This window comes from Argentina silus, assembly GCF_951799395.1.
Source record: "Argentina silus genome assembly, chromosome: 10".
NCBI classification, from domain to species: domain Eukaryota; kingdom Metazoa; phylum Chordata; class Actinopteri; order Argentiniformes; family Argentinidae; genus Argentina; species Argentina silus.
Genome location: NC_139664.1, coordinates 6,374,056 through 6,398,663, shown reverse-complemented (window position 1 = coordinate 6,398,663; position 24,608 = coordinate 6,374,056). Strand labels below are relative to the sequence as shown.

At 43.4% G+C, this 24,608-nt stretch overlaps 3 protein-coding genes across 4 annotated transcripts; 1 reads left to right on the top strand and 2 right to left on the bottom strand.

The window, feature by feature from the left end:
* Positions 1 to 781: 781 nt before the first annotated feature.
* LOC310811084 (cell surface glycoprotein MUC18) lies at positions 782 to 11,521 on the bottom strand. Of its 2 annotated transcripts, none has more exons than XM_083679101.1 (7): positions 11,391 to 11,521; positions 9,833 to 9,954; positions 9,220 to 9,433; positions 8,318 to 8,469; positions 6,130 to 6,274; positions 3,960 to 4,104; positions 782 to 1,659 (listed from the first exon to the last, which is right to left on the bottom strand). In XM_083679101.1, exons 2-7 carry the CDS (start codon positions 9,899 to 9,901, stop codon positions 1,572 to 1,574), a joined length of 813 nt encoding a protein of 270 aa, XP_083535227.1. In that variant the 5' UTR covers positions 9,902 to 9,954; positions 11,391 to 11,521; the 3' UTR covers positions 782 to 1,571. The 2 variants fall into 2 exon arrangements, with proteins under 2 accessions (XP_083535227.1, XP_083535226.1); XM_083679100.1 differs by lacking the exon at positions 11,391 to 11,521 and adding an exon at positions 10,986 to 11,361.
* A 931-nt stretch (positions 11,522 to 12,452) lies between these two features.
* taf12 (TAF12 RNA polymerase II, TATA box binding protein (TBP)-associated factor) lies at positions 12,453 to 15,296 on the top strand. The gene is made up of 6 exons (XM_083678962.1): positions 12,453 to 12,568; positions 13,256 to 13,511; positions 13,860 to 13,937; positions 14,062 to 14,176; positions 14,402 to 14,490; positions 14,719 to 15,296. Exons 2-6 carry the CDS (start codon positions 13,341 to 13,343, stop codon positions 14,752 to 14,754), a joined length of 489 nt encoding a protein of 162 aa, XP_083535088.1. The 5' UTR covers positions 12,453 to 12,568; positions 13,256 to 13,340; the 3' UTR covers positions 14,755 to 15,296.
* Positions 15,297 to 15,796: 500 nt separating this feature from the next.
* Positions 15,797 to 18,731, bottom strand: rab42b (RAB42, member RAS oncogene family). The gene is made up of 2 exons (XM_083678961.1): positions 18,376 to 18,731; positions 15,797 to 16,763 (listed from the first exon to the last, which is right to left on the bottom strand). The coding sequence occupies exons 1-2, from the start codon at positions 18,591 to 18,593 to the stop codon at positions 16,322 to 16,324; spliced, it is 660 nt and encodes a 219-aa protein (XP_083535087.1). The 5' UTR covers positions 18,594 to 18,731; the 3' UTR covers positions 15,797 to 16,321.
* Positions 18,732 to 24,608: the final 5,877 nt, after the last annotated feature.

The window sequence follows — 24,608 nt, the reverse complement described above, 5'->3', positions numbered from 1 at the left end:
GCAGTATTTGGAGTGGACTTGAATAATCAGTTTAATAACATTATCCATGCTGTGCTCCGTGGCGCGTGTACCCGTTAATGGAGTGTCATTGTTAAACCGCCGCATCTCCCGTTATTAACGGTGGTCCACGGTCAACCACACACCGATAATAAACCTGCATAAAACCCAACATAACTTCGACAGACAGTGGTAATGAAACGGATAGTTATGGCCACGGTTATGGTAATAAGTTTTGGTAACTCTGTTAAGGTTACAGGGCGACAGAGGAGAAAATTAAAGATGTGAATTGTGTAGCCAGCTTGGTGAGAACACTGAAGTTCTTCTATGTCCATTGTGGTGAATAGAACAGAACTGTGCATAACCATCAGCATAGCTTTGCTGGCACTCAGAAATGATGGGCAAAGTTTCAAGGTTGTCTGTCTCTGCTGTCGATAACTGACCTATCAAGATATTTTGTTGGCCATGGGCAGATGGTATGTGTGTGTGTGAGAGAGAAAGAGAGAGAGAGAGAGAAAGAGAGAAAGAGAGAGGGGTTCAGTAAAGGTTATTTCCTGGAGAAAAAGCCTTGCAGAATGAATAATAACAGCAGTAAACAAGTTTGTGCTTGTTGAGATGGAGGAGGGAAGGCATTGGATCGAGTGTATGTGCGTCCAAGCGTGTTCCAGCATCCGACTCTCACTGCAATGTCAATACACCACCTCTCCACCTCTCTCTCTCTCTCTAGATTTCCGCGGTCCCAAACTAAATCAATGATGTGAAAACACCGAAGGATGGCGATTAGTATTTCTCAAAGCCATTTAATTCTATGTAGATAACAAAAGTACAGTAAAATAGGTGGTTCTGATTGCAAAGTTTTCAAAAGTGCTTTTTGCTTTCATTGGCAAAAAATAATCTGGTCTCTTTTACTTCGAGGCGCTTCAGCAGCATTGGTACACAAGGTTACAGTAGGAAAAGGAAACAACATCAAGTCAGGTGAAGGCATTAAAAAACCTGCCAAAATGCTCATCCATATGAGACAGAGGCACAATCGTATTTTGCGACAGAAAGGACATTCCTTTTTTCAAAAAAAGAGCCAAGGCTGCAAAAGTGCAAGTGAAGAGCAGTTTAGCTCAAGGTTACCTCCGAAATAAAATAGCTACAGCAACTCGCAGTCTCATACAGTACACAGGTCTCATCTCTCCCTCTCGCCTGGGATAAGAATGTGAATCTCCATTTTGTAGGTTTGCGAAATCAATAAAGAGAAAATTGCCCATCTTTGGTTCAAGAACACGCCCCCCCCCCCCCGGCCCGCTGGAAGCAAGACTCTACCACAGTAAAGCAATCATTTGTCTCTCCCTTCCCTTACACCCCGGTCATTTTACGATATCTTCGATTTATATTACCCTGCTTCCAGTCTCCCCCCCCCCCACCTCCCCATAAACTATCTATAACCCTACAACCTCTCCACACACTTTGGCATCCTCCCTCTATCCTTTTCCTCAACCTACACCCCCTTTTCCATCTTCAACCAATAGTTCCTCTCCTCCTCCTCCTCCTCCTCCTCCTCCTCCTCCCTCCATCTCCCCATGCGGTCACACCAGTGGTTGTTTGTCACCAGCACTGGAGGGAATAGACTCCACACTGGCTTTGTAGATGGGCTTCTTCTGGGAGTGGTCATCACTGGAGGTAGAGAGAGGGGGAGAGAGAGGGGGAGAGAGAGGGGGGGCATGGGAAGAAGAGGAGAAGGAGAGAGAGATGTGTGAGAGAGTGAGAGATGCACAATTATCTGTCAATCAACTGCCCAGAACACCACAGTATCACCCGAAGAAAAAAAAGGTTATTTAGTTTCGCCTCATGATGTGCATGCTTCTGGGCGTACCAAGTCTCAATATATTATATTATATTCCCCTTATGTTTCATGATTAGACTGTGATTCCTGTTTCTTTTCATTTAAGTGAATTTAATAGGCACGCATTTGGTAATGAAATGTACCTGCAAGGTGTTTGCCGACAACAGTGGCAACTGGTGCCGTTCAAGATTTTTTTTTTTTTTTTATGAACATTATTTCTATTACAGCATAATGTATGACTGTCATTCATATTCCATTCACCCAGTTCAATGTAACATTGAGAGGTTTAGGCTTATTTCCATACCCGCCCCAGGCGTGATACTAGATACTACTACTATACTATACTATACTATATACTATACTATACTAGACTACTATACCCATCATGAGGTTGCTACGACCCAGCCTACTGTACAAATGAAAGTTTATAACACAGGTGCACAGGAGGAGAGTTACATTGGAGAAATCAAATCAAGGTGACAGTGACACATTCAATACTGCCTAGCACACTCTTACTCTCAATACTTGCCTGCATCTCGCTGATCTGATCACCCAGTTCACTTTCATAGCAGCCACATAGAGCATCAAATTTGCTTGTTGGGGCGGTGGGCCTCAGTGGCAAGACATTAATAAAAACGAAAGGAGGAGTTGCAGTATTGGATATTTGCAGCCAGCGACACCAGCTTGGATCGGTGAATGTATTGATAAATGTATAGTATGTGACCCGTTCTCTAACTTACTGTTTTTTTAACTGTGACCAGTAGGGAGTGGTCCTCAGTACATATTCTGTCTTTATTTATAGACTCTAGGGGATATTCTCTCTCTCTCTCTCTTTCTCTCTCTCTGTCTCTCTGCTATGTCTCCTCTGCTGGAGGTCACAAGGTCAGCTGCTGAGGCCAACCCATGCCTGATGACACCCTGAGGAGCCTGGTTCCAGTAGGTTTTATATAGAACCATTGGAAGATCATTTGGTTCTTCTCATGAAGAACTGTTTAAAGGTTTTTTGATTTGTCCCTGTAGGGGAACCCTTTTTTGATGCTACATAGAACCCTGTCAAGAAGAACCCTCTACAACAGTTTCTAGGTAGAACCCTTATTAAGAAACCCTCTCATTAAAAAACATTTTACAACGGTTTCTAGGTAGAACCCTCTTATTAAGAAACATCTACAAGGGATTCGAGGTAGAACCACTTGTAGAGGTGTTACAGATGGGGGCGCATTCCCCAGTGTGGTCCCTAGGTGTCTCCCTCCGGCCGCCCGATGTGTCATTCATGGACTAATCACCTGCACCTGTGTTTAATTGTCACTGATGCTTTATGTACCCTCACTTCCCTTCACTCCCCGCTTAGTCTTCACATTGTGTTCACTGTTTGTTGGTCGATTGAGATACGTAAGCCTTTGAATATACAAGTACCCTTTTGTTTTCAAGATTAAGTTTGTGTTTGTATACTGTTTTGCCAACTCTACTTTAAGTAAAGAACCTTTTGCCGCTACCTACTCGTCTGCCTCCCTTTATATGTACCGCACCTGGGTCTGCTTATTATACCAAAACGTTACATAGAGTGTTCTACATTGAACTGTTAGAAAAGGCTTGTAAAGAGCATAACAAAGGGTTCGCTGTGTGTGTGTGTATCTAACCTCACTTCTAAAACCATTAGAAATATCCCTTCTCAGAATCACAGTGTTTAATCTTCAAGTTATTGTTCTTCCAGAGGCTGGTGAATGTGTGGAAACTCAGGGGAGAGGACGGGTCATGGATGGGGTCAGAGACTGGGTTAAGTCGGTCACACCCAGAGAGACCCAGTGTTCTACACAGAATAGGCCTTAAGCACACACACACACAGATAAGCACACACACACACGCACACACACACGCACACACACACACACGCACACTCTCTCTGTCATTGTAAAAGGTGCAATAGCCTTGGTACTATCATAAGAGTCAGCATGAAATATTATGTCAATAGCAGTATAACACATAGACATTAACAGCAAATGGAAGCGGATGAGGAGAGAGAAAAAGCAAAAATTTCAGTAGAACGCACGCACGCACGCACGCACGCACACACGCACACACGCACACACGCACAAGGTCAGAAGGGCATAGGCCTTCAGTGGTCTTCACTCACATGGGTCCCTTGCTGCTCTTGGCCTGCTTGGTTCTGTGGCACAAGAAGACGGTCATGGAGAGGATGACCACCAGGAGGGCCGCCCCCGCAGCTGAGGTCATCAACACGAGACGTCCGTTGGTGGAGTCATACCAGGGGGCATCCTCTGAGGGCCAGAGAGTCAGACACACAGTGACAAACATTACTACCACAAAAGTCATTCAACGATCAGTGTTTCAGTGTTTTTTCCAATGATAAAAAGTAATTACAATGTTATTTACATGTAATTGCCATATAATCTTTTAGCAGATACAAAGTCAAATGTAAAGATTAAAATAAAGTGTAACTAATGATTAAATGTTGATACTAATGCAATGTCTTCACTAGTACATCCAGTTTGATTGGCTTCATCGCATTTTATAGGCTAAGATAATTGGAACGATTGTAATCACAAGGATTATAAATTATATTTGGTGATAAGAACGTGTGGAGAAACCCCACGTGCATTAACCCGATGTAATCATTTCGCAGGTCGCTGATTAAAAAAAAAAAAAGAAGAAGAATGATGAGTATCATAAATTGGATTAGCGGTAATGTTGTAATGTAATTAGTTCTCTACTTCGGTAACATCTTTACTTTCCTAACAAGAGACATCTTATACAGTGCCCAACTACTCTTCTCTGTGATTAAAGATCCACTCTAGAGGGGTGAAAATGGTTGTGTGTCACATGGTATACCTGGCAATCTGAACTTTTCAGCTAAGTCGAAACTCTAATGAATACAACCCCGCCCCCCCCACCCCCCCCCACCCCCCCCATCCATGGTCAGTGGAACAATGGTGAAGAGCAACAGAGCAGCTCCAACAGACTTTAATTAATTAACCTTCCCACCTCTTTTACCCTGCCTGTTAGTTGTTTCAGATGTTAGCCTTGTTAGAATTTCTAAATTACAAATAAGCTGCCAACATACCATCCAAGTAACTAGAACGTTGATTTCCCCCAAGAACAATTGTTGGAGCAGAAGGAGCAGGAGGATAATGTGCATGGATGACCTATTACTGATGCCATTGCACAAAGGCCCATAGCCTGAGAGTACAGTAGTGTCCAATATTATCAACAAATAACTTGTATCTGGTGTGTATTTACACATCTATTCCATGTCATTATTGCTTCACGTTATTTCGTGCTTGTTTGCACTTGTTATCAAGCATTATCGGCACTTCTATTTGGGGCCTGGTCAGGTGAAAACGTTTGGATTGCAAAATAGATGCTTAACATGGCTGTGTAAATAACCAGATCAACATATCCCTATATGCAGCGTGTGGAGTGCTGTGCATAAAGGATGCCGTTCTCTTCTTTCCCCTGTTCCGTGTGGAGAGCAGCAGAAATGGGCCAGTTCGTTCCATCATTGCTAAAATGTGTTGTCTCCCACAACACTGTAGGATTTTCGCGTGGTGAAAGAATAACAGGGCAACGTTATATTGCTGTTTTCTAATCAATAGACTTCCTGTTACCCTATTGAAAATACATTTTGACAAGTAAACATATAGTTCCTTTGATCAATGCCTTTCACAAAATAATTTGGTTGTCTTCAAAGGTCAAAATGTCAAAAATGATCAAAACATTAAACAAATTAAGCAGGCTTTAATATAACAAAGCCTTGTGGGCACAGCGGCGTTTCCACTCTGACCTTACAGGCTAGCAACACACTACACACTTCTATCTGAGGGGGGAGTGATCTGTTTACAAAAACGGTTGGAGGGGGCGGGCAGAGAACTCACCTCAATGACGTCAGGAAGTAAGCAACAACACTACTTATTTCGGACCAAAATGGTTGTATATTGATATACTTATATTACAACATGCATTTTCAGCTTAAAATGACCCTGTCTTTCTGTCGTACAAGACAGGTTGTCCTGCTGTAGCCCAAATCTCTTTCTTCCTATGTACCACACTTGGCCTCTTCTCAAAGCCGATGCCCCTCTCCCTAACCTATATACCCCAGCTCCCCTGTAAATCTCCCTAACCTATATACCCCAGCTCCCCTGTAAATCTCCCTAACCTATATACCCCAGCTCCCCTGTAAATCCCCACACACACACACACACACACACACACACACACACACACACACACACACACACACACACACACACACACACACACACACACACACACCACCCCAGCCCCACCTGGCAGCACAGTGATGGAGATGGTGCGGCTCTTCTTCAGTGAGGAGATGGTGGGGTGTTCAGCCATGCAGGTGTAGTCTCCCCCGTCCTCCACACTCACCTTCTCCAGCGTCAGCTTGGAGGAGGGCAAGATCCAGTCCCCACCCTGGCAGAGGGAATGAGGGAGGGAGGGGTCGGGGGGGGAGACGCAGAGAGAGGGAGAGAGGAAGAGAGAGAGAGAGGGAGAGAAAAAACCCATTACCTATTATGTAAGTGATAAACTCCTTAACAAGGTCTTTGTATTTACCTGAACAATAATCCTGTTGAATTAATGTACATATACACAAGTCATTGACCTAGATAAGAACATAAGCAAAGAAAATCTTCACCATAGCACACTGTTAGCACAACACATAATGAGCTTGCGTGGGAGGAATATTGTTGACACAAAAATATCTGCGGCTATTATTGAGAAGTAGAGCTAGACATAGGAGAGGGACAAATAATGGCAGAAAACACAGGGATTAGCACAAACCAACAACAAAAAAGACATTACACCATGCAAATGATTTGGCTCCGAGATTCTCCTGCCAAGAAAGTCCATTTTCAATTTGAATGGGGGCTGAATTAAGAAGGTTTTCAGTAAAGGCTAGGTTTGGCCAAAACAGCATTTTGTATGCAAATCCAGCTGGCTCCGAAGCATCTACTATTCCGCCTCCGTCCACTGGTCATTACTGAGGGCCAGTGTGCAGCCGGCCGCTGTCCATCAAATGGCCCATACTGAGTGCGTCACTTCCCTGCCCTATAACCCCCCCCTCTACACACACACACACACACGCACACACACACACACACACGCACGCACGCACGCACGCACGCACGCACGCACGCACGCACGCACGCACGCACGCACGCACACACACACACACACACTTGCTCACACACACACACACGCACGCACGCTCGCACACACACACAGACAGAGAGACACACACACAAACACACACACACACACACACAATCTCTTTAATATTTTCTGCCCACTAAATCCAAATGCCAGCAGTCGGCTGCTGTCCATCAAATGTCCCATACTGAGTGAGTCACATCCCTGCCCTATAACCCCCATCTACACACACATGCACAGCACTCTCTCTCTCACACATGCACACACACACACACGTACACACACACACACTTTCTAGAATATTTTCTGCACCCTTAATCCAAATAGATATGTGTGATCAACATATCTTACAAGGCTTTATATCAATACAGTGACAGAGACAAAAAAACAACACTGTTTGTTGAAATATATGCTAAAATACTAAAAATGTCTGGAATTAAACATAGTTGTGAAAAAGGTTGTAAATAATGCATGCTATAAGAGCAAATCTAATTTTAAAGGTGTGAAACGCTTGTTAAAGGTAGATCTCTGGCCTTAACTCTGCAAAGAAATCTTGGCAGAATGACATTAACCTTCAAAATGGATAATAAAAGGGTAACTTAGCAATTATGTCTCACTGTTTTTCTTACAGACTGAAGGGTTCTCTGTGAGCAAGTGCGTGTACTGGTTGGAGACGCACGCTCTGCAGAAGCAATACTCCATTTCACCACTAGGCAGCAGCATATCCACTCACCAGCCTTTTTCTTCTTTGTTTTTGTGCACACGGACGCTAAGACTTTGACATTTAGTCTTAAGAAGTCTTAATACCCTTGGATAAAGAGGTTTGTAGCTTTGGTCACACAGCAAGTTGAATAATTCAACAATGGTTAACTAAACAGAGACAAATCATTAGGAATCTATCCGCATACTGTAATTGTTTTCAGGTTGACTGCCTCTTGTCTAGACCTCATTACACTATTAATCCCTTTTAAGTGGGCAAGCTGCTCTTCAAAAAGAGGAGGGCCTGAACCAAGAGGCCCACTGAATACAGAACACAGAGAACCTCTTATGGAGAAGACAGAGAGAGAGACCAAGCAGAGAGAAAGACGGGATGAAACCTGCATTGGCAACAACCAATCACAGAATCACACTAGTACACATAGGCAGACAGAAGAAGAAGAAGAAGAAGAAAAAGAAAAAGACAGAGAGAGAGAGAGAGAGAGGGAAAGACAGAGACAGACAGACAGACAGACAGACAGACAGACAGAGACAGCCTGTACAGTAGGTACGTCATCTCACATGACAATAGGACCAAAGTACACTCACGTCTTTCTGCCAATAGTACTCTGGGGCCTCGGAGGACGAGGTGGAGCACTCCAACTTCACGTCTTCCCCTAGCCGCACACGCAGGTCCTGCAGGGACTGGTAGGATAGGTAACGAGCTACACCCTCCCGGTACAGAGTCGGAGATCGCATGTCTGAACACGGGGATTGGAGACAGGGAGAAAAAATATACTCAAGCATAAATGGAGAACAGGAAATGTGATAATGGCATTTCAAGGGTTAAGACGTGCACGCACATATTTGTCGAGACATTAATGCGTAAACTGAGCCTTATCCTTGAGTATATTTGAGTATCTAGCCTTCGAATCCTCCACAAATCACCCACGAGGACAGGGCAAATCGATAGGCATGATAATTGGCTTCATCTTCCTCAATCTTTACAATGGTGCAGTGTTGTGTATAATGGTTTATTGTCCTCTCATCTGTATATCAATGGGTGGACTATCTCCATTTCCATGTACCTCATTTTCTCTCTCTCTCTCTCTCTCTCTCTCTCTCTCTATACTAATCATTGCACCATTATCGATTCCCCCTACAGGCGAAGGAGCCTATCAAACAACATTCCAGTCGATTTGATGATCACTAGACAGAGGGGGAGGTGGGAAATAAGCCTTTATGCCATGTCCACCCCTTTCATGTAACTTATAATCTGTGTCTGTGTTCTCCAACTCAATTCCTGGAAGGGCTGTGTGTGTGTGTGTGTGTGTGTGTGTGTGTGTGTGTGTGTGTGTGTGTGTGTGTGTGTGCATGTGTTTTTTTATCTGAGTTCTGCATACTGTAGCACTGTATTTACATCCCCTTGTTATGTGATTTTCCAATGTTGTTAATATAAACAAACACACACACACACACACACACACACACACACACACACACACACTCACAATGCACATTGAGAGTCAGGGGCTCAGAGGAGTTGTTGGGTGCCGTGGTGTTGTCGGTGACGCAGCGGTAGGGCCCCTCGGAGTAGGAGCTCTGGACGCTGCTGATGTACAGAAACAGGCGGCCCGACTCGCGTCTCACGTCAGCATAGCCTTGAAAACAATGGCGGTACAGGTAGCCCACCTCAGGCTCCACACGGTACCACTTCCTCATGTACTGATGGAGAGAATGAAAGAGAGTTAAGGGAAAGAGAAAGAGAAAGTTAGAGAGATGTAAGACAAAGACAGAGTGAGTCGGAGAGAGAGAGAGAGAGAGAGAGAGAGAGAGAGAGAGAGAGAGAATGGTATTTACCTAATCTGCAAACAGCAGCTCAACTGGCCTCGGCCATATGTGGTCCGAGCGATAAGGGTATGAAAAATGGTGATTACCTTCCAAGGGTGGCTAGTCTAAATACTCTCTTTTAACTATTTAAATATCATATAGATAAGCTAAGCACTATGTACTGTGAACCAACACACTGTACAAAGTGTGACTGTATGGTGTTGCAGCACTTCCCTTGTTGTAACAGCACTTCCCTTATGCCCGACCAAGCACTACCACAGTCGCTGTCCTCACCTTGGCGAAGCGCTCAAAATGGACCTGGCTCATGTTCACTTCTGAGTCTGTGATCAGACACTCCAGCATGACATCATCCCCCTCCAGAATGGGCTTCTCTGGCCCCTTCAGAGCAAGGGAAGCTATTAGACACAGAGAGAGTAACAAATGAAGCACATTATCATACAGTTTGTGATACAGTCTTTGTTTGTTTACTTCTTGCCATGGAATAACATAAGTGGTTTCTTTGTTCGAAGAATTTGTTGTTGTTGATAAACCTAAGTAGGTGGACTACATCACGGTGAAATGTTAGACTCAGGCTGCAGGCTGTGGTTAAGCCTACTTTGGGCTGCAAAACATCCAAAAAACAACCTCTTCCTTTTCCTGGTCTTTGTCTGTTAGAAGCAATGGCTGGAATTTAGCCAAAACCCCCAAGCCCTAGACTAAACACATGATCAACAGGTTCCTCTACTTTCCCGGGAGATAGATGATGGTGATAATATGGGCCCTCCACTGGACAGAACGGGTTAGATCAAAAACAGACACAGACTGAATACGCACTTTTATTTGTCAGAATTTCTTCAAAAGTGTAGCCTACCAATTCAAAGGAATGAAACGGTGATTTATCGCCTTTATCACGGAACATGTAGAACGATAACAAGTAGAAATATTTTAGATTGTTTAAATGTTCCCCAGTGACATTTGCTTTCTCTACAGGCTTTGTCGCCAACGTAAACAAAATCCCCTGTGGTCACTTGTAAAGTTTTGTTTGTCACATTTCAGTTTCGCTTCTAGATAATTCGATTTCCAGGGGAATTCCTCGAACACCTTAACAAAGTAACTACCTGAACACTCTGGTAGGCATTCACTTTAAATTAATTATAATATAAATAAATAAAAGGATGGCTACAAATGCATTATTAGTGGATAACTTTAAATGTCAAGATCTAACTGCAAGCTATACGAATAGGAAACACATAGTTGACCTGCAAATGTTGTATCTCAAAATCATTATAACATATTATATATATATATATATATATATATATAATATAAAACTGTAGCTGGAGCCATTAAAAGTGATTATTGACCACCAATTAAAAAATGTTTAGGTTACACTGAGTTGAAGAATCTAGGCTATATTTTTGGAGTAAGTAAGTAAGATTATATTTACCATAAGTGCTGTGAACATGTACCATCATTGCAACCGCGAGGATTAAAAATCCTTTCATTGTAAAAGGATGCGGATCAACTTCAACTTCGATGACAAAGTACGTCTGCTACTTCTCCAAGTATTCGAGAGTCTGTTTGAAGTGAAAGTTTGGTTTGACTACTTATCCATACGAGATGAGGCGTGGCTTGCAGGTCTTGCTTTCTGCCTGTCAATGCGCACATTAGGCTATGGCTGAAGAGCAATTAAGAGTTTATTCCCCGTACCAAATCGTTTCAAACATGTATAGACCACTTTCTTTCTCCCTGAGTGAGCAGTTCTAAATAACTTCTATCCGCCTTTGATGTGTTGAGTATAAACAACACTTGCGTAGCCTGCACAATAACAAGAAAAAGACGCTCCAATTACCAGGCGCGTGAAGGTGCGTCACTTGTCTCCGTGCACTCTGAATGTTGAATGTTATCACGCTACTTCTCGTCTTGTTATAGAGTTCAGTGGCCTACCAGATTTGTAGTGGAATCTGCTCCTGACAAACTAATTTCACAGCATATAAAGGCAAATGGCTCTGCGCCCCTGCAAATATTATTTTACGCATAGCCTATGTTTGGATGCGCGTCGCTTGATTTTTCGCGCCACTTGAGACCGTTTCAGCGCAACCAGACAGTAATCACTTGAGAACACTTTTCACTTTCATTTTTAAACAAATTAGGATGAGAAGGATTTTGTTGTTGCAGCTCGATTCGCCCATAAGCAGGAAAGATAAACTTGACCTCCACTGTTAATGGCGCTTGAACAAGCTACAATAGACAGACAGTATCCTGCCTTACTTAACATGTATCCTGTTTCCACACAATGACGTAGTTCTGGTGAATTCGACCTTTGTTTGTATTGCTTCCCAGTTTGCAAGGTCCTGTGGGTTTATTTGCAGTTTCGCAAGTATCAAAGTGACTTGTATATGTTTGATACAAGAGCCCCCCAGATAATTTCACTGGTCTCACTTCTGGTGGCAATATCGAATTCACACCTGAATGCCCCCAGTTTAGTATCCATTTATGCATTTACAACCATATCTGGAGTCACTGAGGAGTTGTGTTCCCCGTTGACGTGTCTGTTTAAATTTCTGTCCACATACATAATGATTCTGTTGTTGTGCCGTTTTACTGTTGTATATTGTAGACATAGTATTTTTCAAGGAATTTTGGGATACGAATGTGACAGACACAAACAGTTTTGTCGACATCTTGTGGATGTGAAGAAAATACGTTCATGAGTCCTGTAACATGAATGAACTTCAGGATTCCCCATCCATTCGTGGCTCGGGCCAGATAATGTTGTTGTATAGCTGTCATGGGTGAAAAATGCTTTGATAAATTCTATTATATCGCTCTGATTTGATCAGCCACTGGGGGGCAGGAGACGAATGGGAGTGTGTTCACCGGAAATATAATGTGATAAAACGGAAGTTCTAAAAGGAAATCTGTCTTGCCTCAAAACTGGAAGCAAGAACGGCTTGTGCAATTTGTATTTTCAGAAAATTATCAAATTCAACACTTCAAAACATGGGGAGATAGTGTCTGTATTATTAGGTACGTATGTTAGCGCTTAGATTTCAAATATATATATGCTGGAGACATAAAAGGCGAGGTAAACTAGCTAGCGTTAGCTGAATGTTGTTGTGTTTAGCATAACATGCTAGATAACGTTACTTAGCTTGGTTTAAGCATGTACGGATCAAACAGGTTAAATACATGTGCTGACTCAGACGATATAATACAAAATATGACTTTTTTGAAATACTGTCTTCATGTTCTATGGTTAATATGACTAGTGTCTCATGTCCCTGTTTTCTTGCTCGCTAGTGGTGTTGTTGTGCTAGCCAGACAGCTAACAGCTAGTTGTCATTCTGGAGTTAACTCAAATTTCTATCCTTGTAACTCAAGTCAGCAAATATTTTTAAGCAACAGCACGTGCAAAACTATTGTGGATGTGCCTATTAGATGGCCATGTCAAAATCAGCCAACAATGTGACAGTAACTGCATGTTATTTATTTCTGCATGTATGTTATTTCTATGCAGACCAGTAACTTATATTGATACATGGGAGCTGTTTTTGTAACTATCAAATAGTCAGTAGCGGTCCATCAGGACTATTAACTTGCTGTTCGTGTCAGTGAGTTTCATTTACAAATAGCCTAGGTTTTAATTCTTTGGAGTAGGCTTACATGGAGCAAGGAACACCTCTTCAACACTTTTATTCCCTCTGTACCTACTAGATTGACGGACCTGGTCCCTACGAAGACAACAAAGCCTCAGGACCCAGGAGGCCCCATCACCTGACACCCTAGGGACTGTCGGATTATGACCCAGTACCAACCACAGGTTAACCGCTCCAACTTCTTCACCGTGAAATCCGAGGCCTCGTCCACGCCACCTCTTGCTACCAGCATGGCTAACAGCACTGCCTCTGCCCCGGGGAAGGTCCTGGGTACACCTGGGCCCGCTGGCAGAGTCAGCCCTGAGGGAACTCAGGTGAGCTCTGTTCACCAAGCTGTTGACTGTCTGCAACCAGTATAATACATTTCACAAATACGTTAAGGCAAAAAGCGTCATGGCTCCAGCCCTCACATAGTTCTTGCACATTAGCACTTTCTTTTTCTTTTTTTTTTTAAATTTATTTTTAAATGTTTTTTATTTATATTCTCAAACACAAAATACCACAACATACACAAAACCACAACAAACACATAGAACATACACATAATACACACACAATAGATACATATTACAACAACAAACACATACAACTCTGCCCCCCCCCCCCCCCCCCCCCCCATGTACTGGCTGAATCTTGAGTAATGACCTCTGCTTTCCAACCAGGTGCTCAGTAAGAAGAAGCTGCAGGACCTGGTGCGAGAGATTGACCCTAATGAGCAGCTCGACGAGGACGTTGAAGAGGTTTGTGCCTAGTTTTTGCTTTCCTTCATCAAAGCTTGTTTTCCCAAAGCCACAGATGATAGTAGATGGAATAGAGGTGACCTCTGGTGACCTTCTATGGACCTCCCTCACCTGTTCTCCTCAGATGCTGCTGCAGATAGCAGATGACTTCATCGAGAGCGTGGTGACGGCTGCCTGCCAGCTTGCTCGCCACCGCAAGTCCAACACCCTGGAAGTGAAGGACGTCCAGTTGCATCTAGGTGAGTTTCAGACGCACTGGCAGCCGGTGCTGCATTGTATGCAACACTGTATTGACACACTCCAACACGTTTAGTCCTTGGTCCAGGAGTACTGAAATTCACTGTAAATTAATTTAACTGAGACATGGGGACAATGTATTTTTTAATGCGCTGTATTGGTGAGGGGTTCTCTGCTGGGATGTGTTAGCCTACACTTAATCCTATTTTCTCGTGTCACTTTCACAGAGCGCCAGTGGAACATGTGGATTCCAGGCTATGGGTCGGATGAGATCCGGCCGTACAAGAAGGCTTGTACGACAGAGGCCCACAAACAGGTTAGTGCATCATGGATTTATTTCTAACACACCCTGAGAGAGAATTCACTGTTGTTCCTACTGCATAATTTGAACTTGCCAAGAATGGTCTTCTTATTTGCATATGGAATGGCCAATGAATGCATGTTTTGTGTGTGATGTGCCTTCAAAGGGATGCACGTTCAAATAATGCAACAACGTCTGAATTGTGAGCAAGTTTTCTAACCAGTTCAATTTGTCCCGTTTCAGAGAATGGCATTGATCCGCAAGACAACCAAAAAGTAGCAAGACCTGGAGCCAACGCAGGAACCGCCTGGGCACCAACCCTCTGTGCTTTTTGCTCTTTATTTTCAATTGGGGGTTTTGGGGGGGGAAATTGTTGTGAAGATGGTGCAAGAGTGGGTTTTGCAACCGGCTGTCAAGAAAGGAAAAAACTGTATATTTCTAATAACGGGGGATGTTCTTTCACCCAACCTTTTGTGTGTTACTTCAGCACCATCACACAAGCATCTTGATCGACGCCGTCTTTCCTTTCTAGTGCTTTTCACCACCAACTGGCCAAACACAGATGCACTCCTCATTCAGTGTATGTGTAACAGTACACTCAGCTATAGAGTTCTGTTTTGGGACAGTGTCTAATAGCGCATCCATTATGCCTTTTGATATGCCGTAGTGTGTAGAGATGCCAATGTTATTGACTGTGCTGTCCTCTCAACAAACATGTCCTCTTTGTCCAAATTGTCTCACCTCATGTCGTTTTTTGTAGGTATTGTCTTCCAGCAGTTTAAAAAAAAATGTTTTTTTTTTTTTTTTTTTGAAGAGGATAACCTCACAATTCCCGTTTTGTATACGGTGGCTACCATGCATTCTATTCTCCCATTTTGTTCTTTTTGTCTGGCATGCATTTGCTGTTGTGTGTTTAGTGTTCTGAATGTAGTAGGTTTTTGTCACACAAGCAAACTGTTTCCCTAAGTCTAGCATCAGAACGGCACACCATTTAGTTTATTTACCCTGACGGCAGTATGTTTGGACTGCTATAGAGACCTGATGTCATCTCCATAGTTGAGTAGAAATAACCCATGACATTGTCTTTTCATAAAATGTCACTGATAAACAATAAATGACTGATTATTATTCAAAAAGAATAAGCATATGTTGAAGTATGGCTTATATTGCCAGACTGCAGTGAGATAGGGTTGGGTAAAGGGTCATTGTTAGGGGAAGCGAGGGGACGGAGTAACATTTTTGACTTTGTATGGCAGTGTTTTTAGTTTAACCTGTGTTATTTTTATTCCATAAATAAAACAAGATTCATATTTCACTTGGCATTTGATTGTGCGTTTATTTAATGGTTTGCGCTTTCTGGTCATTTGTACATTTTTTTAACCAATTAGGTTTTCCCCAGATCCCATTCCATAAGTTGCATGTGCAAAATCACTTGCCAGGGAAAAGGATATAAAGGATTATACTGGATTTACATTCTAGGAAAACGTACTCCAGCACCTGTCAGCAACGGTCAACCAAATGACCCCAGTTGGGTTCCTCTACATACATTTGCAAGTATTTTACATGTGTTTACACTGTCCATCTTCTATTAATATACAGAACAGATTTGCTTTCAAAACCACAAAGCACAACATGTATTTTCCTGTTGTAAGACACCTCTCTCTTCCTGATATTGAAGATCCTCAGGTCAAGATTATTTACATATGTCCAAGATGGGCAGTTCTGATGGCAGTCAGCCTTACAAGAACAGAACTGTAAAGGCCATGGCACCTTGAGTCCCAAGAGACAACTTTAGTCCAGGATATGAGATATCTGTGTAAACCAGAGTAACACAGGAAAAACAGAGTTAACTACAGCATCTCTTGCTGTTCTGGGTCGGCGTGTTCGGCAGAGACTTCTGTAACTGTAATGCTGGTGGAGCCGAGCACTTGACCCCGTCCCAGCCCTGTCGTAGCTCCACCTCCCCGCTCAGCAGCCCCTGGTACACCCTGCGGGTGAGCAGCTCGAAGGCCTCTGTCACTCCCTGGCCCGTCTTGGCCGAGGCCTCGATGTAGGGCATCCCCAGCTGGGCCGCCAGCTTCTCAGCCTCCTTGCAGCTCACCTCCCGCACTCCCTGGGCGTCCCGGTCACTCTTGTGGCCCACCAGGATGAACAGTACTGTGTGGGGTTGTACCCGCTCACACACCTCGGCGTGCCACTCTTGTATGTGCTCAAAAGAGGCACGGTTGGCCAGGTCGAATACCAGCAAACCCCCGACAGAGTTACGGTAGTAGGAACGGGTCACTGACCTGAGAGAGAGAGAGAGAAGGAGAGCGACAACACGTCATACAACTAATGGCTTTAGATTGCTTACATTTAATTAAATCTGTTAATGAATGAACCAGTAATCAGCTAGATATATGCCATTTAGCTGACGCTTTAATCCAAAGCGACCTAAATTGCAGTGAGTGCATTCATTTCAGTATATATGGTCCCAGCAAACCCACAACCTAAGCGTTGTTAGCGCCATGTTCTACCAACTGAGCCACAGAGGATCACAATAGAGTGAAGAACGACCAAACAATACCCAGTTCTAGTTCAGTGACCTACTGCAAAAGAGGATGTGGTTAGGGTAGCCTACATTCATTGAAAGAGGAAGGTTTACTATTTTAATTTCCAGAAAATGGACATCAATGTCTGTGACCCTACAGTTTCAAGTGAAAGTCTCTCAGGTCAGTTATCTGGCAGGGTAGGTCATGCCTCAACTACCCTAGATTTCCATTTAGAATTTGCATATTAAATTTGTGTTTAGATAATGTGACTGAGAGACACTGCACATATAGGCCAACAGTACACCATTCTGAGTGAGGACATCACTTATAAATAGGCTGTATCTCTCACACCCCTCATGGAAATATATAGAAACGTTGTATGTGGTTACAAGGTGTGAGAGGGAGACAGAGACAGAGACAGAGAGAGAGAGAGAGAGACAGAGAGAGACAGAGAGAGAGAGAGAGAGAGACAGAGAGACAGAGAGAGAGAGACAGAGAGAGACAGAGAGAGAGAGAGAGAGATCCCTGTGTAAGCGAAAGACAGATAATTGCACTATGGTTGAATGTCATCCCATCACCACAATGCCAATATCATGTGTGAGAGTTTAGCAGAAGAAACTGCTAGCCACTAAGTTCAGGAAATGTTTTGTTCGGCTCAGGTGACTCAGAGGATTGGCTGGATGATCAGTACATAAAGGTAACAGGCACAGGGCTTTTTCTGGTGGTTGGAATGTCCAGAGCATTGCAGTTAGAAATACAACGAGAGAGAGGAATGATAGAGCAGGAATGATTCATGTTGAATAGAGCCGTATCTTTTCTATGCAGTATAAGTGCAGGCAGGGTTCACCTGGCTACATACACCCCAGGTGTTCATTACATTCTGTAAGGAGGGAGGGTCTGACCCACCTTACTCCAATATAGCCTCTATTGTGTTCATGAGATGTGTTACCTTCAAGACAAAGACTGATGAATACTCCTTGTGTGGAAAAATACCCTAATAAAAGAGACAGTTGTTGTTTATCCATGTGTTACATTTGCATATCTTGGTTCTAACAGAGAATTCTCCTCTTGAAAAATTTTTATAATTCTGAGCCTTCTGAGCCTCTGTAGATTTCTACATGCTCCCACAGATCCTACATGCTCTTGCAATGATGCAGCTGGCTGTATGATTTTAAGCAGTATGCCATGACATACCATGTCAATGCCATACTGTCGCATGCCACTATACCATGCCAAGAGAGTGGTGATGCCAGTCTGCTCACGCAATGCTGTCAGTGAATAAAGAGAATGAATAATATCGCAGAATGGAGAAGCCTACTGCTGTCAACTGAACCAACGTGTGTGTATAGCACAGTTCAGGTCTCCTTACCTGAACCTCTCCTGACCAGCAGTGTCCCAGAACTGCAGCTTGACCCTAACGCCTGGCTCCACTTCCAGGAAGTGAACGAAGAAGTCCACCCCGATCGTCTCGTTGATGCACTCCAGGAACATGTCCTCTGTGTATCTCTTCAGCATGGACGACTTGCCCACCGTAGAGTCACCCAGCATGATGATCCGGAACTGGTACTGCCACAGAGTCAGGTCCATGGTTGAGGGGAAGGAGGAGAGATGAAAGGAGGTTTGGAGAGAGGGTGGCAGTAGACGACAAAAAGCTGTAGAAACTGATAGAGACGCAGGCCTGGAGTAGGGGGAGGTAGACAAGAAACAGCTGAAGAGGTGGCGGGAATCCGCTGGAGGTTTGGACAGAGGAGGGTTCCCTCTGGGAGCCACAGCCAGCCAAGGAGGGTCTGACAAGCAGGAGCTGGTTCCTAGACGCTCCCTCTGTGGAGCAACGGCAGGAGAGCGAGCCTGGAGCCACTCCTCAACAATCCCAGAGCTTTCTAATGCCAGGAAGAGCCAGGGAACACCCTCACATTGTTGATCACCTGCAGCCAAAGTGTGTTTCGTTGGTTTGTTGTGTGCGTCTTCAATCTCCGCCAGTTCTCAGTGAAGGTGTGGGTAGTAGAATGTCCATCTCATAGCAGAAAAGCAGAAGGGTAGCTATGTTGGTTTTGCTGCCTTCCTCATCCGTGCAGATGTCGTCTGATACTGTAAGCAGCATGTGTGTGTGTTCTGTAGGGGTGGGGACTTCCAAAGTTTGCCTGTGCCTGCTTGTTGATACTTGACAAAGGGAGGGGTGTAAGTGGTAGAGGGAGGGAGGGAGGGAGGGAGGGAGGGAGCGAGGGAAGGAGGGCCCTCAGAGAAAAAGGGAGGGAGAAAGAGAGGAAGTTGCTACTCTGTTGTGGGAGTGCATTCTGTATGATATCAAGGCAAGCCTAGCATTTCCTGTTGTCAACATCTCACAGTAGCCTGTGTGTCATTAAGCAAGCATATAAAGTAGGGGAGAGTACAAGCATCCACTGTTAATCGTTGTCCAGGGAGCTATGGTTAGTCATTAGCTTCTGGTCATTTTAATTCCCCATTCTGGAAAAGTCTTCCACATATCCTGCTGCATGTTAGTACAGTTGAGGAACTCAAAAAGGGAAGTTGACAACAATACAAGCCTAACTCTCGTAGAACATATTAGGGAGGGCTGGGGACTTTAATAACTCAGGGTGCAGTCTGTCTGTGCGTGTTTGAGGCTAAAAATAAAAATGATGTGAAGACTAGCGGTAGCAGCTTATCTCCCAGCTCACTTCTTGTTTAGTACAGGAACTTAGGTGCAGACTTTTTCCACAAACTTCTTCCAGTTGCTGTTAATGTAGTCAGACTGCAGTGCATATTTCACTTGACACTTGATGAAAAACACCTGTGAGTCACAGAAGGCTTAGTCACTGATGAAAAGCAGAACCCGGACAGTGTTAAGCTTAACTGTTCATGTAGGGCTGGACTTCCACAGGTGGAAAGACCCTTGCTTTCACAGGAGGAATGACACACATTTAATGTACTTTCCTCATCAGATTTCCAGATAATAACACATATACTGGCAGACTGTACATACTGAACATTCTTTATAATCAACAATATTATGTAGCCTACATTTTGTACAGCCATTATCAATTTAAATATTGTGTCATGAACATGCTTCCAAATGGATGAAAGATAAGTTGGGATAAGAGTGCTTGCATAGAGATGCTCTGTGTCAAAGTATTTCTGTAAACATACAAGTTTAGTTCTTGTGAGCATCCCAGAAAGGTTCCAAGTAGTAGTTCTCACTAAGCGTTTGATTATAGATGTTAACATCTCAGAACGGTCATGTTATGATAGGAAATTAAACTATCGCTGAGACACCAAAGGCTTAGACTGTCTGGGCCTGTCCTCATTCGCTGTGGTGTGTTGACATTGTGTCACAGATGTAAATGAGCCATATGCATGCATTTTGCTAAGGTGTCGTTTTAGTGTTAAAAGATAATATTCCTCACATCCTTCATTTTAAGCCTGGTAGCAGTGGGTGATCTCAGAGCTTGGTTGGTGGCGTTACTTTCTGTTGTATGAATGGGATACTGCATAATGATTTACTCAGCTTACCTGTATATACTAACAGTATTCAACTTTAAGGAAACTTTAGTTTTCTACTGAATGAATGCATGTCAATTTAACCTGTGATTTCTGGGTCAAAAATGTTTTGTATGGACTCATCAGCCAATCATATCGTTTGGACTTCATTCTCTAGGACCCCAGACAGCCATCGGCTAACCTTCCATCTCCAACTCACTAGACTTAGTCTGCCATCAGCTGAACTTAGCATTGACCCTGGGTGTTTTTAAGTGACGTACCCTAGGAGAGTTCGCAGGAGACCTGATGGCAGGGCCGTGCACAGACATTTTGGGGGGCAGGGGCTCAAGCAAAAAAAAAAAAAAAGGGCACTCATCCCACCGACACGCAATATACCCACCCCGATGTTGCCACACCACCGCCATCCACAATCACACTATGTTCATAACATGGGACCTGTTTAAATTCTACTGAAACACATTATTCCATGAAGAAATCACAGATTTGATGTAGTAATGCAAGTCAGTCAGTGTAAGTAATGCAGTCAGTCATGTGTTCAGTTGTTTAATTCAGTTGTTGCAATTTAATGGCATTCAAATGAATCATACCTTTCCAGTATGTACACTTCCTAGTGTGGCATGGCTCATGCTCTACAGATTGTATCACCCTGTCTACAACAGAAATTCACACAGACATCACAGTCTTCAATCTTTATTCCAGGAACAGGAATAACAAAACATAAAACACATGCAATAAATAATTCCAATGAATAATTAAAATAAATAAAAAGGAATAAATAGGCCTATATAAAGAAAACATCTCTATAAGGTAATACATGTAAATCTAGCCATATAGCTGAAATACCTGTTTAAACAACATAAAACATTAAAATAAATAAATATTACAAAGAAAAACAATGATAGGCCTAAATAATAGAAAAGGGGAAGACTAATCACTAAACTACCAAAACTATGCAAAACGTAACTAGCTGCTTCAGAAACTAATTGCATAGTTGGAAGTTGTCCTGCAAGAAGGAGATAACGGCGTTTTAATGATAATTAGACTAGCTTGCTTGCTCGCGAGTACCGAGGCCAGTAATGACGAAATTACAGCGTGAAGGTGGCAAGTCCTAGTGACCTACTTCATAGTTTTTTAACGGATATATAACATAAAAAGTAAGTAAGTGTTGTTTAATCGTGGTTTCATAATTATAACAGTGCCTACCTGAGTGATATTATTCACCGTAACCGGGCTGAGGATGTGGTGCTTTTTGTGAGAAGTTGTATTCGGAATGTCTGAAGATGCGACGTTGATTGATTGATTGAGACAAAACCATTTGGAGGGGGGGGGGGGAGTACTTTTTAAATTGATACGGTGTATTTTTTCATGGATACTACTATACATTTGCCTCTTTATATTTGATAGAATTTCAATAACAAATAAAGAAAAAATAAAATACAATTAACACCAGTCAAAAAAGGGCACTTTTTGACTCTGGGGCAAAGGGCAGGGGCTCAAGCCCCCCTTGGGCCCTATCTGTGCACGCGCCTGCACCTGTGGCAGCATCGTTTAGCCCACCCACAGAGTCAGTCAGTGCTTTGCGAAACATTACAATCTGAATTCATGTCACGTAATTGCACAGACGTCTCACGCTATCGCGTGAAGAAACGCATTCCCTAATATGGGGACCGGATTCGTAATTATTTGAGTTGACTCGATTCTGGGGTTACAACAGATTGCTAATGGGTTATTTAATTAGGATAACAGTCTATTGTATAGTAGCATACATTAGCGTACGTCTACTGTGCGTAGGCCTACTTTGAAGTCCCTGAATTCAATCAACTCCATGCGTAAAAATTACCAGTAGTTCAGGCTACAGATTACCTACCGTGATATGCCGACTGTGTAACGTATTAAATGAATTTATGTTGGAAAATTGCTTCTTCTGTCATTGTCGGAATCGTCTTACTCCATCTCCATCTCGCTTTATGTTGCTCTCTCTCACTATATGCGATGCAATCTAACACACTAACACTGCCTACATCTAATCCAACTGGATGATGTACTGTATAACACACACGCACATACACACACCACACACACACACACCTTCTCTTTATTATCATACTTGCACAGATCGAGATCTAACAACATAGCCTATAGGCTTATGTCAAAACAACTTTTTATAACATTTTTTTTTTTTTTTTCAATTAAAGTATTATAGCTAAGCTTGGAATTGGTTCTGGTTCAGGGGGGTCAAGTCAGACAGGTTCTGGGGAAGGGGCAGGCTGTGTGGCCACTGAGGGTGACTGTGGCCCCCATGTGGGGAGAGGTGGTGGTGAACCTGACGGCAGCATGGGGGACACCTATGGGTTGAGACAGTTCCTCATCAATATCTTTACAGTTCTGATGCAATCCAATTAAACTATCTATTAATATGTTTTTTATATATGAATCATCGCCATATAATTTCCATATTCAGCGGATCCCATATTAGTGATATACGTAAAACCACCAGAGGCCTAAAGGAATTCTGCCTCCACAGATCACAACAGCCTACCAGAGGACGTCCATGCTTGGGTGTGAGGAGGGGCGAGGAGGATGAGAGGATGAATAAAGTGCTCGGTGAGTGTAAGCGTTGTGTGTATCGACAAAAAAACGGTTCACTGGTGCAGATGCATGACACATGCATACCCTATCATATATGGTAGTAAAACAATATTTGGAACTTTCAAAGTATCTAAATGGACACTTTATTGTCAATAAGCATCCTTTTACAGTTTGCAAAAAATATGACCACGTCATTTTAGAATATTGGCAAAGCGGTAAAATGTATGGTAAATTCTAGAACATGTTTCATTAGCACTGCGGGGGATACGCTGGACATTGTTGTCGTGACAACGGAAGAAACAATACCTCGACCATTATTACGTCAACTGTGTCAACGCTCCTAGTAATAGTAATAGTAAAACCAGCACCACAAATATTTAGACAAGGAAGCCATGATTTCAGCTCAGCTTTTCGACTGAGTCATTAGCATTCATTTATTCACAGCAAAGTAAAGATGGATAGAGGAACTTTGCTTAATCTGCTTAGAGAAAAGGACAACATGATTAGTCACCTTAGACAGACCCTACAAAACAGGTCTATGGAGAACTGCATGGGTAGAAATATGCAGCTAAGTGGGGGTGAGAGACTCTGGTACCAGACCGCTCTGAGTGAGAAGGATAAGAAACTCTCCTCTCTCCGCCAGCTCCTAGACAACCACCAGCTAAACCAGCAGAGAACCATCAGGGCCCTGGAGGATAAATGGAAGAAGGAGAGAGAAGGGCTAGAGAAGGGGAGGACAGATGCTGTCGAGTGGGGAATGTCCATCTTCAAACAAAAAGATGACCTAATTCTTTCTCTTAGGCTCAAAATGGAGTCCATTGAGAACGACACCAAAGAGAGAGAGAAGCAATGGGTGGAGGAAATGGAGAGCAAAGTGGAGAGCAAAGTGGAGAGCAAAGTGGAGACCAAGGTGAGAGACGTGGAGCTGAGGGAGATGTTCAGGGTCAAAGAGAAAGAGAAGCAAATCAACCATCTCCTTCAGGCCATGGAGAGGTCTAAGACAAAACAGGACAAAATGGCCGAAGCCCACACAGGCATCCGGAACCTCTGTGCCTCACAGGAGAAGACCTGGAGAGAAGAGAGGGAGGAGATGGAGAGGCGGGCCAGAGAGGCAGAGCAGAGCAAGGTGGAGGAGAGAAATGAGAAGACCACCCTCCAACAAACCGTGGAGTCTCTACAGACCCAACTGGATGACATGTCCAAGGCCCACAAGGACCTCCAGACCCTCTCCGCTGCTCAGCAGGAGGAATGGAGCAAGGAGGTAAAGGAGTTTGAGCGTAGGACCCGAGAGGCAGAAAATAAAGGTATGACCAAGGGTCAAAAGGAGACAGAGATCTACGCGCTCCGCCAGGCACTCCTTTCTGCTTACTTCGAAGTGGATGAAATGGCCAACATTAGTGGCCGCCATGAGGCCACCTTAGAGAAGAGTTGGAATGAGAGTAGGGAGACGGAGAGGAGGATGAGTGAGGCTGTGGAGAAGTGTCTGACGAAGGAGAAAGAGGTGGAGACCTTGGGAAG

Bases quoted from the DNA above. Each gene is read 5' to 3' on its own strand.
- LOC310811084 (XM_083679100.1), bottom strand. From the start codon at position 11,043: ATGAAAGGATTTTTAATCCTCGCGGTTGCAATGATGGTACATGTTCAC. The intron at 8,470-9,219 runs GTGAGTGTGTGT...CCCCGTGTTCAG, and splicing joins CCTGACTCTCAATGTGCATT to ACATGCGATCTCCGACTCTG. The intron at 6,275-8,317 runs GTGAGTGTACTT...TCCCTCTGCCAG, and splicing joins AGTACTATTGGCAGAAAGAC to GGTGGGGACTGGATCTTGCC.
- taf12 (XM_083678962.1), top strand. From the start codon at position 13,341: ATGACCCAGTACCAACCACAGGTTAACCGCTCCAACTTCTTCACCGTG. The intron at 13,512-13,859 runs GTGAGCTCTGTT...CTTTCCAACCAG, and splicing joins TCAGCCCTGAGGGAACTCAG to GTGCTCAGTAAGAAGAAGCT. The intron at 13,938-14,061 runs GTTTGTGCCTAG...TGTTCTCCTCAG, and splicing joins TCGACGAGGACGTTGAAGAG to ATGCTGCTGCAGATAGCAGA.
- rab42b (XM_083678961.1), bottom strand. From the start codon at position 18,593: ATGGACCTGACTCTGTGGCAGTACCAGTTCCGGATCATCATGCTGGGT. The intron at 16,764-18,375 runs GTAAGGAGACCT...TCTCTCTCTCAG, and splicing joins GCTGGTCAGGAGAGGTTCAG to GTCAGTGACCCGTTCCTACT.